The 14573-nt window shown below is 45.1% G+C and overlaps 1 protein-coding gene across 2 annotated transcripts in view; it reads right to left on the bottom strand.

Annotated features, from left to right (window-relative positions):
* LOC126200863 (rhotekin-like) overlaps positions 1-14573 on the bottom strand; it is a 501233-nt gene that overhangs the window by 389393 nt on the left and 97267 nt on the right. Inside the window, exon 1 of one of the 2 annotated variants that reach the window (XM_049936741.1) lies at positions 2780-3121. The exons of the other annotated variant lie outside the window; for it this stretch is intronic. Within the exon in view, the coding sequence (XP_049792698.1) occupies positions 2780-2974 (195 nt within the window). The 5' untranslated portion in view covers positions 2975-3121. Of the gene's footprint in view, positions 1-2779; positions 3122-14573 lie in introns of those variants that run through there. 2 annotated transcript variants of the gene reach the window in all.

Here is a 14573-nt window from a genome sequence, read left to right as displayed (position 1 = left end):
TAATTTTATTCGCCTAATCAATAGAGCAACGTCCAAACTGATCTGTTGTGGTATTCTGGTCTATAATTTTTGTTGAGTGTTACAGCAGAACATGAATAGCCGGTGTTACCGCAGCGACCGAATAAGAGCGGCGACTGTGAACCGCTTTTACGGTGACGCCACAATCCCGACAAACTGCAACGCTACCCCGTCCCTTCTGGCAACGATGTTCGACGCGTTCTGCTATCCTCATCAATGAATACTGTATTAATTTTGCACTGAATTGCTCTACTAAGTGGTTGCATGTGAAACAACATGTAAATAATATGCCATATCCTGCTTTATAGTAAACGACAACCGACTGCACTCCCGAGACATCGAGTACTCCCTACGCCGGATGACTTTCACGATTAACGACACCACGATTATGACGACGACTTTTCCCGTTGAAACTGAGCATCGCATGACGCAACCCATCGGAACCATTGAGACAAAACTTAGATTACACCGCAGCACCAGTGTGACTCGCGAAGACAAAGTAATTTACTGGGTAGGGGTTGCGTATTGACCCCTGGCTGTCTTTCCCACGGGTGATGTACATAATATACACCAAAGTACGCATTGGTCATATGCGTAAGACAGCATTTCTGAATGAACCTTGAGGTTCTACTCAGTTGCAGTAACGAATGACTTTTTCCTACGATATATTCATATCGAAATTAGAAATGGCTGAACCAATTAAAAACCATGTCTCACATGTCATAACGACATATTAGATGTGGAGGCAAATTTCAAAACTACGTACGGAAAGTGATAAACGTTTAGTAAGTTGTCACAGCCAAGTGTGTACACGCGGGTGGCAATACCACGCTGTAACTTTTAGTGTGGTATAAGTGCATCTTGAGCAGGTGACAGCCCATATCTCGCAAATATTTGGAACAAGTCACACTGCCAAGAGCTGGTGATAAAGTAACTATTGTCTAGACCGCGACACTGGATCATCATCCCCCCCCCCCCGTCCCCTAAAATCTTTGTTATTGTGACAAACTATCGTAGGCGGGAAGTTGATCTGTTTGCGAGTTGGAGGAGACAAGGGATAAATGCCAAATAAACTTTGTGGTGACAATCTGATCTGTAGCACAGTCTAACGTTTATGTCTGCGCCATATTTAATGCTCTTTGACATGCTTAACGCTATTTCGTCGTAAAAACTAACGCTGCAAACTAAATATAAAAAGCCTGTATTGAGCAATGGGCAAGTCTCCAACAAGTGTTCCGTTGCGCATCATGTACGTCAGTTAAGCGAGAGATCGCGAGATCGAATATAGGTCGGACGATGGATCTTTCAATGTTTGTTTTAGCCTAGGCTTCACCTCTCAACGGCGTGAGAAGTCGCCAGATACGACACGCGGTCCGGATTCCACGTTAAACTGTAGGTCCCCCTCGCCAGTTGAATAACTGGGGTACGTTACAGACATGCAAGTCGCCGAAGTGGCGTCCAATTGAAAGCTCTGAACCAGGCCATTGAACCGTAAGAAATTTTAATAATTCTGATTATGATGCCTACACCATACCTGTTTACTGGTTGTTTCTATCATCTGTTCATCTTCACGTTACCCGTTCCGACCATAAAATTTTTATATCTGAAAATGATCATATGACCGAAACCTGTAGTTAATAAGAGATTTATTTATCAGTAGCTTTCGGCGGTTTTTAGGGTTCCGAGTCTCAATTGGAAAAAAAATAAAAAAACCTGGAACCGTTGTAGGATAACTTTTTCATGCGTCTATTTTCTGTCTGTACAAATGTTAGAAACCCATCTTTTCACGAACAGGCAGAAACATCAAGTTGAAATTTATGTCACATACTAAGGTCTACAGGCCCTTGACGCAGTGAAAAAGGGAAGCATCTGAGTTTGTGAAAAAGGAAAGCAACTACGTCAATGCAATCGGCCATTTACGGCACACATTTTCATACTTAAGAACTCGCTCGCTCGCTCATCACAACCTATAGAGTAGTTCTCGTTGATCTAATATCACAATGCAACAAAGGAAAAACATTCAGAATTAGTCAATTTGTAATCGTATCACAAGAAAATTTTTAGTCGTTTATTATCAGGTCCGTCTGTTAAGATGATTTTTTCTCAGGAACGAGTAGACCTATCAGGCTGAAATTTATGTCGCATACTTAGATCTATGGTCTCTTGGCGGTATAACAAACGCTAGCTTTCAAGTTAATGCAGCCAGAATATACTGCCATTTATGTAACGTATATTGATATTCGAAAACTCACTCATCAAACCTTATAGTGTATTTCCCGAAGGTCTAGAATCATGGAATTTGGCAAGAAGTAAGGTTTCAATGTATAATCAAAGGAAAAATCCAAAAATTGTTAATTTGTAATTACATCACACGAAAAAATGTTTGTTTTTAGTTATCGGACGTGAAATTAAAACATTCTCGGAAGTGTTGGAATTCCTGAGGCCGATATCTTGCCAGTATCAATATCGATTACAGGCAAAAATCGTCGAGATTTTCTATTCCGAGAGTGGATGCAGTGTCTCTACACTTGATTATACTCTCATTGGAGGGTCAGTATGAGAGTCCAACTCACACTTTAGCCGATTTTTTTTTTCAAGTTAGTATGGTTTTATTGCAAAGGCAATATCGCAGATGCATCTGAGATCCAATCGGGCGATATGTCTGTCTGGTCACGAGCTCGAGGGGTATCAGTGCCGGCAAGGGTCCACGGTGCAGCAGGGTCCAATGTTTACAAACATGCGGCGGCACTGGGAGCTTTACCTTGAGGTTGTGGGCGATCTGCCTGATGTAGTAGAGGTCGAGGTCCTGGAGGATTTCGATGCGCCCGCAGTTGTCGGGCGGCGGCTGCAGGTGGTTGCCGTTGGGCGAGTGGGCGCCCTGCGAGAGTGGCCTGGCGGCGGATCGCGCGCCCCCATCCCGGAGGCTGAGTGCCGCCAGTGGCAGGCACGAGTCCATGACGGCGGCGGCAGGCGGAGCACGCGGTCGCGTAGCGTCGTCGCCCTTCTTCAGTCACATCACAACGCGGCCCCGCAGAAGAGTCGGCAGTCGGCGCGCGCGGGCGGCTCGCTGCGGTGAGGTGTCACACGCGTCCACTTGCGACGGCGGCTGGGCGCAAACTGAGCTCGCCCGCTCGCCGCCCAGCTCGAGCTTTGCGCGGCCGCCGCTCGCGGCGCTGGCACCGCCTCCGACGTCGCGCACGGGCCGCCCTGTCACGCGAATGAGCGGGCCAGCCGGGGCCACTAATAACGTTCTATTACCGCTCACGCGCTCTCGGAATCCAAATGAGAAAGGACTGGCGCCGCCACCGACGTCTAGGCTGTAAGCAACGAGGTCTTCTCCGTGCCAGCATCTTCCGAAAGACGTAAACACACGCCTAACGCTGGGAGCATCGCCCGCGGGGAGTGCTTGCTTACGGTGCACGCACAGTAGCACGTCGCAAATTCTGTCACCTTTTATTTATTTACTAGCTGTGTTGTCCGCCCCGTTACTGAGTGGTCGGCGCATCTTACTGCCATGCAGCAAGCCTAGGTTCGATTCTTGGCTGGTTCGGAGATTTTCTCCGCTCGGAGATTGGGTGTTGTCCTCATCATGATTTCATAATCAACATGCAATCGCCCAGTGTGGCGTCATCTGAAAAGACTTGCAAATTCCCCAGGTGCGGACTCCAGGGCATCAATGCCATACGATTATTTCATTTCACTGCCTGAGTACCCGGCATTGCCCGAGTATGCATTTATTCCAGTCTTCCATTAGTCCATGTCCTCCTTTCTCCTATCTCTCTGTCCACCTCATCTAACTCCACTTTCTGCCCACCTCTTCCTTCACATCTCTCTGTTCAACTTCTCCGTTCCTCTCTCTGTCAATCTCCTCTGCCACCCCCCCCCCCCCCCCACAATTTCTCTGCGCGTCTTCCTCTTTGCTTTCTCTGTCCATCTTCTCCTCTCCCCTCTGTCCATTTCGCCCTGCCCTACCTCATTTCATCTTCTCCACCCGTCTCAGACCATCTCCTCCTCCCACACTGTCTGTGCATCTCCTCTTTCTTTTCCATGTCCTTTTCTTCTTCCCGCTCTACGTGTTCATCTCTTCCTCCCCCCTCTCTGTGTATCTCTTCATCCCCTGTTTCTGTCTTCTTCTTTCTTTTCTCTATCCATTGCTCCATCCCCCTCTGTCCATCTCTTCTCCTCCTCCTCCTCCTATCTGTGCTTATCCCTTCTGCTTTCCCTTCCTTCGCCATCTCCTCCTGTCCCTGCTCTCTGTCCATTTTCTTTTACGTCTCTGTCTTTTTATCTCCGCCTCCCACTCTCTCTACGTATCTCTTGCTCTGCCCCCCCTCCCCTCCCCCCTGTGTCTGTCCATCTCCTCCTATTTCCTTTTTGTGTCCGTAGCTGCCTCCCTCTCTCTCTATCCATCTCCTGCTCTTCCTCCTTCCTGTGACTAACCCCTCCTCCCATCAACTGTCTTGCACATGTGGGAGTTTTTCACGGATCTCTGTGTTTGTGATATTATATCTCCTGAACTAAGTCACGTACAATGATGTAGTTTTTCATTCAGTGGTAAATACTGTCTGCCGAATGTATCACGAATACAGTTAGTAGGAAATGAGTAACAAATTGTCCGCCACAGTAGCTGAGTGGAAGCCGGCACGGTAGCTCAGCGTGTTCGGTCAGAGGGTTAGCTGCCCTCTGTAATAAAAAACTGAGTCAACGGCTCAACACTGAAGAGGTGTCATGGGACATCTGCACCGAACAAATGCCACGAAAAAAAAGAAAGAAGACAGCGCGCCGGTTTGTCACGCCGGGGGCCCGGGTTCGATTCCTGGCTGGGCTGGAGATTTTTCTCCCCTCAGGGGCTGGGTGTTAGTGTCGTCTTCATTATCATCATTTCATCCTCATCACGCGCAAGTCGCCGAAGTGGCGTCTACCCGCCGGGAGGACCGGGCCACACGAATTTCATTTCATTTCAGAAACAAATTAAAACGTCGTGCTTCTTGCGGCAGTATTACAGCATAAACAGCGAAAATGTAGGCAACGATAAAGTTTTTTTTTTTTCCTTTTTCTCTCTTCAGCGAGAAAAAGAGTCGTCGAGGTTTGAAATTAGGTGTCACGTTTGTTGCTAATCTCCAAGTGTTCTCATACTCAAATACTGGACGACTACAGTATGGGTATTCGCGCGTCGTGGGCTACACTGCTTTTTCACCCCCACCCCTCACCCTTTTGATAGAAGGGTGGTTGCTAATCCCACAGTGAGATATGTTCCAAGTTCGGTTGGAATCGGTCCAGTGGTTTAGGAGATGTGGAACATACACGTACATACATACAAGCATACATATACGTAAACCCATTTTTATAATTTGTATGGATTTGCTCATTTCTGCGGCTACGATTACATAACTGACTTTCCTTAATTTCCTTTGTTTTTCTCTGATAGGGTCGTCGTACTCGTTCTTACACCATGAGCACTCTTCCTGCAGTTCTTGCATTCTCGTTGGATACATCCACCAGTCTGATGTTTTTTGCTCTGGACCATTCTACGTCTCCTTTAACATCACTACATTCCCCTGGATTCTAACTACAGCCAGGCAGGCTGGGCATCCTGCCATAGCGGAACACGGCGGCTCTCTTACACAATATGTTCTATTATTTAATTTTCTCAGCCCGACGTCACAAAAGTGTTGTCATAACCAGTTTCGACTTCTCCCCAAGTCGCCATCAGATGATCTGAATAAGTTACACAGCAACTCGTCAAAGTGCTATTGAACAATAAACTAAGAAAAAACTTCAAAAAGCCAACATCGCTGGTAAAATACAGGGTGTTTATAATTGAATATCGGGGTTTTACCCTCTAATATTTATTACATTAAACTTACAGTTATAAATGATATCTAAAATGAAAGAGCAACTCAAACAGTTTTACCAAGAACCTTACAAATGTTCAGTGTGGGCACCATTTGTCACACGGCACACATCAAGTCTACAGCCGAGTTCTTCCCAAATGTTGATAAGTGTGTCTTCAGTGATTGTAGCAACAGCTGCTTCAATCCGGTTTCTTAATTCAGGGAGGTCTGCTGGTAGCGGAGGCACGTACACACGATCATTGATGAAGCCCCAAAGGAAAAAATCGCGTGGCGTTAGGTCGGGTGAACGTGGAGGCCACGCAAAGCAAGCCCTGTCATTTAGCCCTTTGGGTACAGTGAAGTTCAACCAATCGCGTACTTCGCTATGTCAGTAAGGTGGCGCACTATCTTGTTGGAGAATGAAGTTCTCTGGCCTCTTCCAACCTGAGCGAAGAGCCATTGTTATAGTATATCAAGGTAAGAATGCCAGTTACAGTAGGTTCACCAAAAGAGAAAGGCCCATAAACTTTCCGCCGGGATACGGCACAAAAAATACTTGTTGTAAGCAGTATGACAAATGGTGTTCACATTGAACATTTATAAGGTTCTTGGTAAAACTGTTTGAGATGCTCCTTCATTTGAAATATCTTTTATAACTGTAAGTTTAATGTAATAAATATTATAAAGCGTTAAAATCCCGATATTCATTTATAAACACCCTGTATTTATTTCGATAACCAGTTTTGGTGAGACTACGTTACCATCTCCAGATCTTGCTCTGAAAATTCACGTAATTTCCTCCATCTGTGCTATGTATCGTGTCACATCACGAATAAGCCCGTGAAGATCATTAAATCATTGGATATCGGAATGTCAAATTTAAAATAAATAATATGAATAAACATACGGATAGTGCGCCGAAAACAAGTGCTCATGCTTACACAACAGCAGATCGTGTGATGAATGGTGGCTTGCTCTAAATGTATAAAATGTAAGTTTATGCAGATGAGTAGAAAAACAACGTCTAATGTTCTAATACAGTATTAGTGATTTTCTGTTTGACACTTCTGCTAAATATCTAGAAAAGTTGCAAAGAGGAATGAAATTGAACGAGCATGTAGGGAAGGTGAATGGTCGATTATGGTTTATTAGGAGAATTCTGGCGAAATGTAGCTCATCTGTAAAGGAGAGTGCGTAAAGAACACTTGTGCTGCACTTGTTGAGTACTGTTCGAGTGTCTGGGAACCCCACCAGGTCGGATTAAAGGAACACAACGAAGTAATTCAGAGGAGTGCCGCTAGATTTGCTAGTAGTAGCTTCCATCAGAATCCCAGTGTTACGGAGATGCTTTGTGAAATCGAATGGGAATTTTCGGAGGGCAGTCGTCGTTGACTGGGCGGAACACTGTTGAGGTAGCTTAGAGAACTGGCATTTGCATCTGACAGTTGGACAATTCCACCGCCGCCAACGAACATTTCGCGAATGGGGAACGCATGTAAGCTAACAGAAATTAGGGCTCGTACAGACGCATACAGACAGTTATTTCTCCCTAGCTCCATTTGAGGCTGGAACAGGAAACTGAATGACTAGAAGTGGTAGAAGATACACTCCGCCAAGCGCCGTACGGTGGCTTCCGGTGTACATAAATGGTATGTAGATGCAGAACCGTACTCAGTAACGCAGTGTAGGTTTCAAACTGGGGGGGGGGGGGGGGGGGGGGGGGGGGCGCTGCGCTTGGTGCGCTGGCGGGGCCGACTGCTCGCTTCTCACGTTACGCCGTGTACTTGCTGCGAGGCGTCGGCTGCATCCACTACCAAAAACACACAACAGCCGCGCGACCGTTTTTGTCGATTTCAGTCCGCGATGATGAACGTGTGGCGTTGGATCATTTACAGCAGCAGGCCTTAATGATTCCCCTTTCTCTCCGTAGCTGAGATATTTTATGTGTGTCTTTCATCATGTCTCTCTCTCTCCCCCCCCCCCCCCCCCCCACTCAACATCTGGATCCCAAACATTCTTTAGCAGACGCAGGAAACAAATACCTCGACGAACTTTAACGGTTTGTACCAGAGATGCCTTAATATTATCGGACAGGTAAATTGAAAACGTGAGTAGTTTTCGATAAACTTCATACTTTCAAATTATACACCATCCGTGGGTACAATCTACCGATTCGTTGCCACAGTACCACAGGTAACAGCTACCGTACAGCCACTTCTCCATAGCGATCTTTACGTAGAGCTGCGCAACGACATTTGAGAATGAGAATGCAGGCTTTCTCGGCGAATCTCGATGATAAAATCTTCTCGGGTTGACAGCCGAGTCAATGTGTTGTTTTCCGGCAACGTTTCAGCAAGTTTCTTACTTGACACTACTGTCATCTTCGCCTGAAGATGGCAAGTAAGTAACTTGCTGAAACTTTGCTGGAAAACAACACATAGAATCGGCTGTCAACCCGAGAAGATCGCCTGAAGATGGAAAGTACGAAACTTCCTGAAACGTTGCTGGAAAACAACACATAGACTCGGCTGTCAATCCGAGAAGATTTTACCATCGATATTTGAGAATGTGCCGTCAGTAGCCACTGGCCAACTGACGTAAGACATTATTTAGGGGAAGATCATCACCACAATCCTGCAATTAGTCGCCCTGAAGAGGACAGCTGCAAAGCAGTTAATCGTCCTGAAGAGAACGCTGCAAAGATTAGTGTTCCTAATGACGAGGTCTAATACTAAAAACAAATTTATTCGAACTTTATACTACTCATTGGGCGGTGTAGCGTTTAACTGCGGAAGAAACTGGGGTGACATAATAATTGCAAATGTTTACTGCATCACGCAAATCAGAATCTCACAAGCGGTGTTGCTTTGTTTCGTACTGCCCGATCCCACACTACGAACAAGACACAACTATAGAAATTCTTCCAGTCCATATGTGGCATAACAGCAAACCAGTGCTTAACAGTATTGGTTAAAAACAGCATAACGCTTACTACCTGAGCCCCCATCTTACTGTTACTCGCTCCTGTGAACGGGAACGCGTTATGCAGATCTTGGTGCCTCTCGCGTCCATCTAGAAAAGATAACCTGAAGATGCCTAAATAAGGCGAAACGCGTCGTTGAAAAATAATTAAAAAAAATTGCAACCAAGACTGTTTTTAACCAATAATAAGACATAACTATGACTGGATATTGGCTAGAGCTAATCTGACAATACCATGTACTACCTGTACCTCGCCCTTAACGACTTCTATCTCGTTTTACCCCTGAAAACGTTCCTCGATGGTCACAAATTCAATAACAATGAAAAGGTCAAAGAACGTGTTAGCACATGGTCGATAACACAAACGGCAACATTGTAATAAAAACTTGTGCCATACTATGACAGGTGCCTGCAAAATGGTGAGAACTAGATGGGTTGGGTAAAAAGACGGGAACGCCTCGAGAAAGGCATGCTTGAACATAAATTCAGAGGCTAGCGAAGCCTGCAGGCCGCGCTGTTGTACGAGGATGAGTCGAATGAAAATCTTAAATTTGTAATAACAAATGGAAATTTCGCGCCGTTATCCTGTAAGTTGGTAAGCGTGCTACAAACAGCGCGCAGAATGGCCTGTAGGTGGCAGCATAGTGCAGATGCACACATACCGTCGCAGTATCAGTATAAAGATGGCCGCCCCACTTGCGACTTGCACCAGTGAAGAACAGCGTTCTGTTATTCGGTTTTTGATTAGTGAAGGTGTGAAACCTATTGAAATTCATCGACGAATGAAGGTTCGGTACGGTGATGCATGTTTGTCACAGCAGCGTCTACGAATGGAGTAGGAAGTTCGCAAATGGTGTGACTTCAGTGGAAGACGCTCCTCGTCCAGGTCAGGCACAACGAGTTGTGACTCCACAGAACAATGCAGCAGTTGAAGCCATAGTGAAAGAAAACCGCATAGTGACACTGAATGACATTGCAGCATGTTTACAGATTAGTCATGGGTCAGCACACCACATTGTGCATGGTGTGCTCCAGTTTCACAAAGTGTCTGCAAGATGGGTGCCACGGCAGCTGACTCCTGGAATGAGAGAACGATGTGTTGATGCTTCTGAAGAACTTCTTCGGCGCTTTTTAAAAAAATGGTTCAAATGGCTCTGAGCACTATGGGACTTAGCTTCTGAGGTCATCAGTCCCCTAGAACTTAGAACTACTTAAACCTAACTAACCTAAGGACATCACACACACCCATGCCCGAGGCAGGATTCGAACCTGCGACCGTAGCGGTCGCGCGGTTCCAGGTTGTAGCGCCTAGAACCGCTCGGCCACCCCGGCCAGCGGTACTTTGAACGAGAAGGTGATATCTTCCTTGCAAGAACCGTTACTGCGGACGAAACCTGGGTTCACTTGCAGCAAACGGAAACGAAGAGAGTGAGCAAGGAATGGCGCCATTCCTCATCACCAAAACCAAAGCAAATTCGAACAGAACCATCAGCAGGGAAGGTTATGCTGACTCTCTTTTGGGACGAAAAAGGCGTCATTTTGGAGCATTACATGCCTAGAGGGACCACTGTCACCAGTGTATCATACACAGATCTCCTAAAAAACCATCTGCGGCCTGCAATCAAATCAAAGCGACGTGGATTGCTGTCAGCAGGTGTCCTTTTGCAAGGCCCCACACTGCCCGTACAACAGTTGCAACAATCACAGACCGGCATTTTGAGTGTCTTCCTCATCCACCATACTCACCACACCTTGCCCCATGTGATTACCATATGTTTGGACCACTCAAAGACACAACAGGAGGAAAGAAGTTCCGTTCTGATGAAGAGGTACGCCACGCGGTGCAAGAGTGGTTGCGCGAACTACCGAAAGAATGTTTTTCTAAAGGAATTAATGCACTTTGTAAGCGCTGGAGGACTTGGATTGAGCGTGGGGGAGATTATGTTGAAAAGTGATACAGCTTTGTACCACTTCTGCACAATAAATAATATTTAAAAAATATTTGAGGTTTTCATTTGAGTCACCCTCGTATTTGAACACAAACGGCACCTGTGTGATGTCCTCAGTACGTTGGAACTGTGAGTCGTGGAAAGCACCCTGTTCTTTGTAGATGTGAGCACTTTATGTCAGAGCTAAGTGATTTCGAACGTGGGCAGATGGTTGGTGCTCCTATGCTGGGTGTTTTCGCAACCAAGGGGACTGAAGGCTTTGGTTTTTCAGGAGGGACCGTATCGAAGGTTTCTACTGCATGCATGGAAAGCGGAAAAATATCGTCAGTCACAACGTGGACGAAAGTCTGTGTCCAGAGATCGCGACGGACGGTCACTGAGGAGCATTGTCACGAAAAATAAGAGGACAACAGCTGCAAATGCCACTGCAGAACTGAATGTCGCATTCGCGAACCTTGTCAGCACCAAAACGACACGGAGGGTGCTCCACAACCAGGGTTTTGCAACGGGAGCTGGAATTCAAAAACCATTTATCAGTGATTCAAATGGTCGGAACAGGAAAACGTGGTGCCAGAGCCACAAAACGTGGACTATTGAGCAACGTAAGAAAGCCATTTGGTTGTTTGAGTCTTCTTTCACGCTTTTTGGACAACATGGTTGTGAAGCAGCGATTAATTAATCAATTATTCAAAAACAGTCTTAATCGCATTTATTATTATTATACCGACAACCGGTTTCAACCCGACGTAGGGGTCATCTCCTGGTCCTTTACACCATTGGTCGGTGTCACTCCTGTCTACATAACGGCAGGAAACTATCGTCGGGTTGAAACCGATTGGCGGTATAATAATAATAAATGCGATTGAGACTGTTTTTGAATAATTAATTCTTTCACGCTGTTTCCAACTTCTGGTCGTGTATCCGTCGCAAGAGTGGAACATGGCGGAGGTTCGGTGATAATTTGGACAGCCATATCGTGGTATTTCGTCGTCCATGTGGTCACAGCGAAAGGTCGCATTGCTGCCAGAGATTATGTCACTATCTTGGCCGGTTGTTCCATGCCGTGGTACAATGTTTGTCACCGAATGGTGATGCTGTGTTCCAAGGCGACAAGGCCCCTGTTCCGACAGCTCTCATCGTCCAGCAGTGGTTTTGTGAGCTCGAGGATGGGTTGTCGCATCTCCCCTGGCCACAACAGTAAACAGATCTCAATGTTACTGAGCCTTCGTGATCCATTTTGGAGAGAAGAGTGCCTGATCGGTGTGCACCACTATCATCGTTATCCGAACTTGCCGCTATTTTGCAGGAAGAACGGTGTCATAGCCTCCTGAAAACCACACAGAAACCGTATTTATTCATTCCCAGATGAATGGAAGCTGTTATGAATGCATTAGAACTCCTACCACCAAGTCTACCTGGGACCGGGACCCTACACCGCCGGCTGGCCTCCCTGCGATCTTCCGCGGCTGCAGTCTTCAGTTACGTTTACGGTAGTAGTTTCCTCCAGTCTCTGAACATTTGCACTGTACTACAGCACCGGTGCGTTGCTTGTGGACGTCCGGAAGGTGAGTACGTGGGATGTAAAAGTCTTTTCAACGATCTCAGGCATATATCCATGAGTGGATTATGTTTCTCAATACATCGCAGCAGTATTTGTTGTTGTTACTATTCAATCACGCGGTAGACCCTTTCCTTTCTCCTTCTTCATCCTGGTGCAGCTGAGGGAACCAGTCAACTTAGGAATTGTGTAATTCTTTTAAAAAGAAAATACACTTAACAGAAGTGTAGTGGTCGGGAGCTCTATAACTGTGACGGTATAAATTCACGTCGAAATCTGAAATTCCAACTATCATTTCACACATCATCACTTCCAACTTGACGTCAAATAGTAATGGGTTTGGATTATTTAATGAAATTTCTCGTCAAACACATAACGCTGTTGTTTATGCACGCAAACTACTGTTCAGTGTCTGTCTTTTTCATTTTATAGTTTAGTTTATAGTTTTAAACTGTGTGAATCAAATTCTTTAAACGCCTATATTAATTGTTTAATTAATATTTCCCGGGACAGGTCTTCTGAAGCAACATTTGTGACATCTTCAAGATGTGATATTCCGCATCAGGTTTAAAAACTCCTGAAGCAGTTTTCCTGCACCGTATCAGGTATGGTAACGTGTTGTGTTTTTGGTATTTCCATGTTTTCGTCCACCCTTTGTGTGTAGAAAGACAGTTTAAGATTTGTATTTTTTTTCCAATACGCAGCTCTCTATGTACATATACTCGTTTTTATTTTATTACCAAACGGAATTGACTTTGGATGCATCTCGTATGCTGATCCGGGAATTAACTGAAAGCAAAACTGTTTGTTTGGTACTGAGCAAGGCTCGTATTGGCATGCATCAAAGTTATGTTGTACGACAACTGTAAAACGAAAGCACTCAAGATAGCAAAGCAGGTTTGTTCAGTTTTCTCAGACGCACTCGATGCACCACATCAAGGGTCACTGTTATCAGCGATGGATTAAATCACTGACTAGTGTCACAGACGAGAGACGGTTTTAATGACGCTACCATCGAGCCAACAAGAATCTAATCACTGCAGAGTGAAAGGCATCAGCTTAATTCTAAATGTCTTCAACAAACTGACCATAAACCATTAAGCCGAGTGAGTATTGGCAAGGGTCAGAATTGCGTCTCGGCATAAATGAAGCTGCAGAAAGTGACAAGCTGCTACATTTTCATATAATTTAATCGACAGCCACAGAGACTGACACTTGTTTATTCGGACTGATTGCCATTGCAGCTGTGTTCTTTAATAATTTATCAACTAACAGTCGAGCTCGGGGTGTCTATAGGAGGGCTGTTCAAAAATGATCCGTCTTTTATTTATAAAATCAGTCTTTTTACGGCTACGATGACACTAGTCACCTTGAAAGCAGTCCCTTTCAGCTTCTGCACACCTCTCCCAACGGAGCTACCACTGCTGGAGAGCCTCTTTTGGTGTGATGCGCAGCTCTGCTCCACCGAATTCCGCATAATGTCTTCCCTGTTCTGAAATATGGTCCCTTTCAGAGGCTTTTTCAGTTTGGGAAAGTCCAGAAGTCAGTCGGTGCTAGGTCATGGGAACAGGGATGCTGACAAAGCACAGCGTGTTGTGTTTGGCCAAAACGTTCTGAATTAATTGGGAACATCCTCACGCTGGCACGGCTGCCGCCTGCTACTGGGCAAGCGAGCCGTGTACTTGACAGATGCTGTGTGCAACACGTTACACATACTCTCTGCGAATCTGAAGAACTGCTATTAAATATTAATCGACCATTTTCATACTTTGTATATCAGATTATACGGATAACACAACCATACTGTTAAAATGTGAAATCAATAACTTCAGTACTTTCCGAGATATAAATTTTTACATAGAACACATAATAACCGCTTTGGCATTGTGAAACGGAGTTAAAATGTGAAATCAATAACTTCAGTACTTTCCGAGATATAAATTTTTACATAGAACACATAATAACCGCTTTGGCATTGTGAAACGGAGTTAGGGACTGTAATGTATTCAACTATAGTATCAATTGAAACTACAACCAAGAGGGTAGGTTTATATAATCTAATTTTCTTTAGTTTCAGTACCACATATTTGTTACGTAATTAAAAGTAATTTGGAAAATTATTGTTTCATCATGTTTTGGAGGGACATAGAGAGAGTGAATGGAAGACATACGTAAAGTGGGAATGTGATATTACGACTATATAAATGTATGTCTGAGAAACTTATCGTGCAG

This window comes from Schistocerca nitens, chromosome 1 (assembly GCF_023898315.1).
Source record: "Schistocerca nitens isolate TAMUIC-IGC-003100 chromosome 1, iqSchNite1.1, whole genome shotgun sequence".
Classification (NCBI taxonomy): Eukaryota; Metazoa; Arthropoda; class Insecta; order Orthoptera; family Acrididae; genus Schistocerca; species Schistocerca nitens.
Note: the sequence above shows the minus strand (reverse complement) of the source record. Positions and strands in the feature narration are given on the sequence as shown.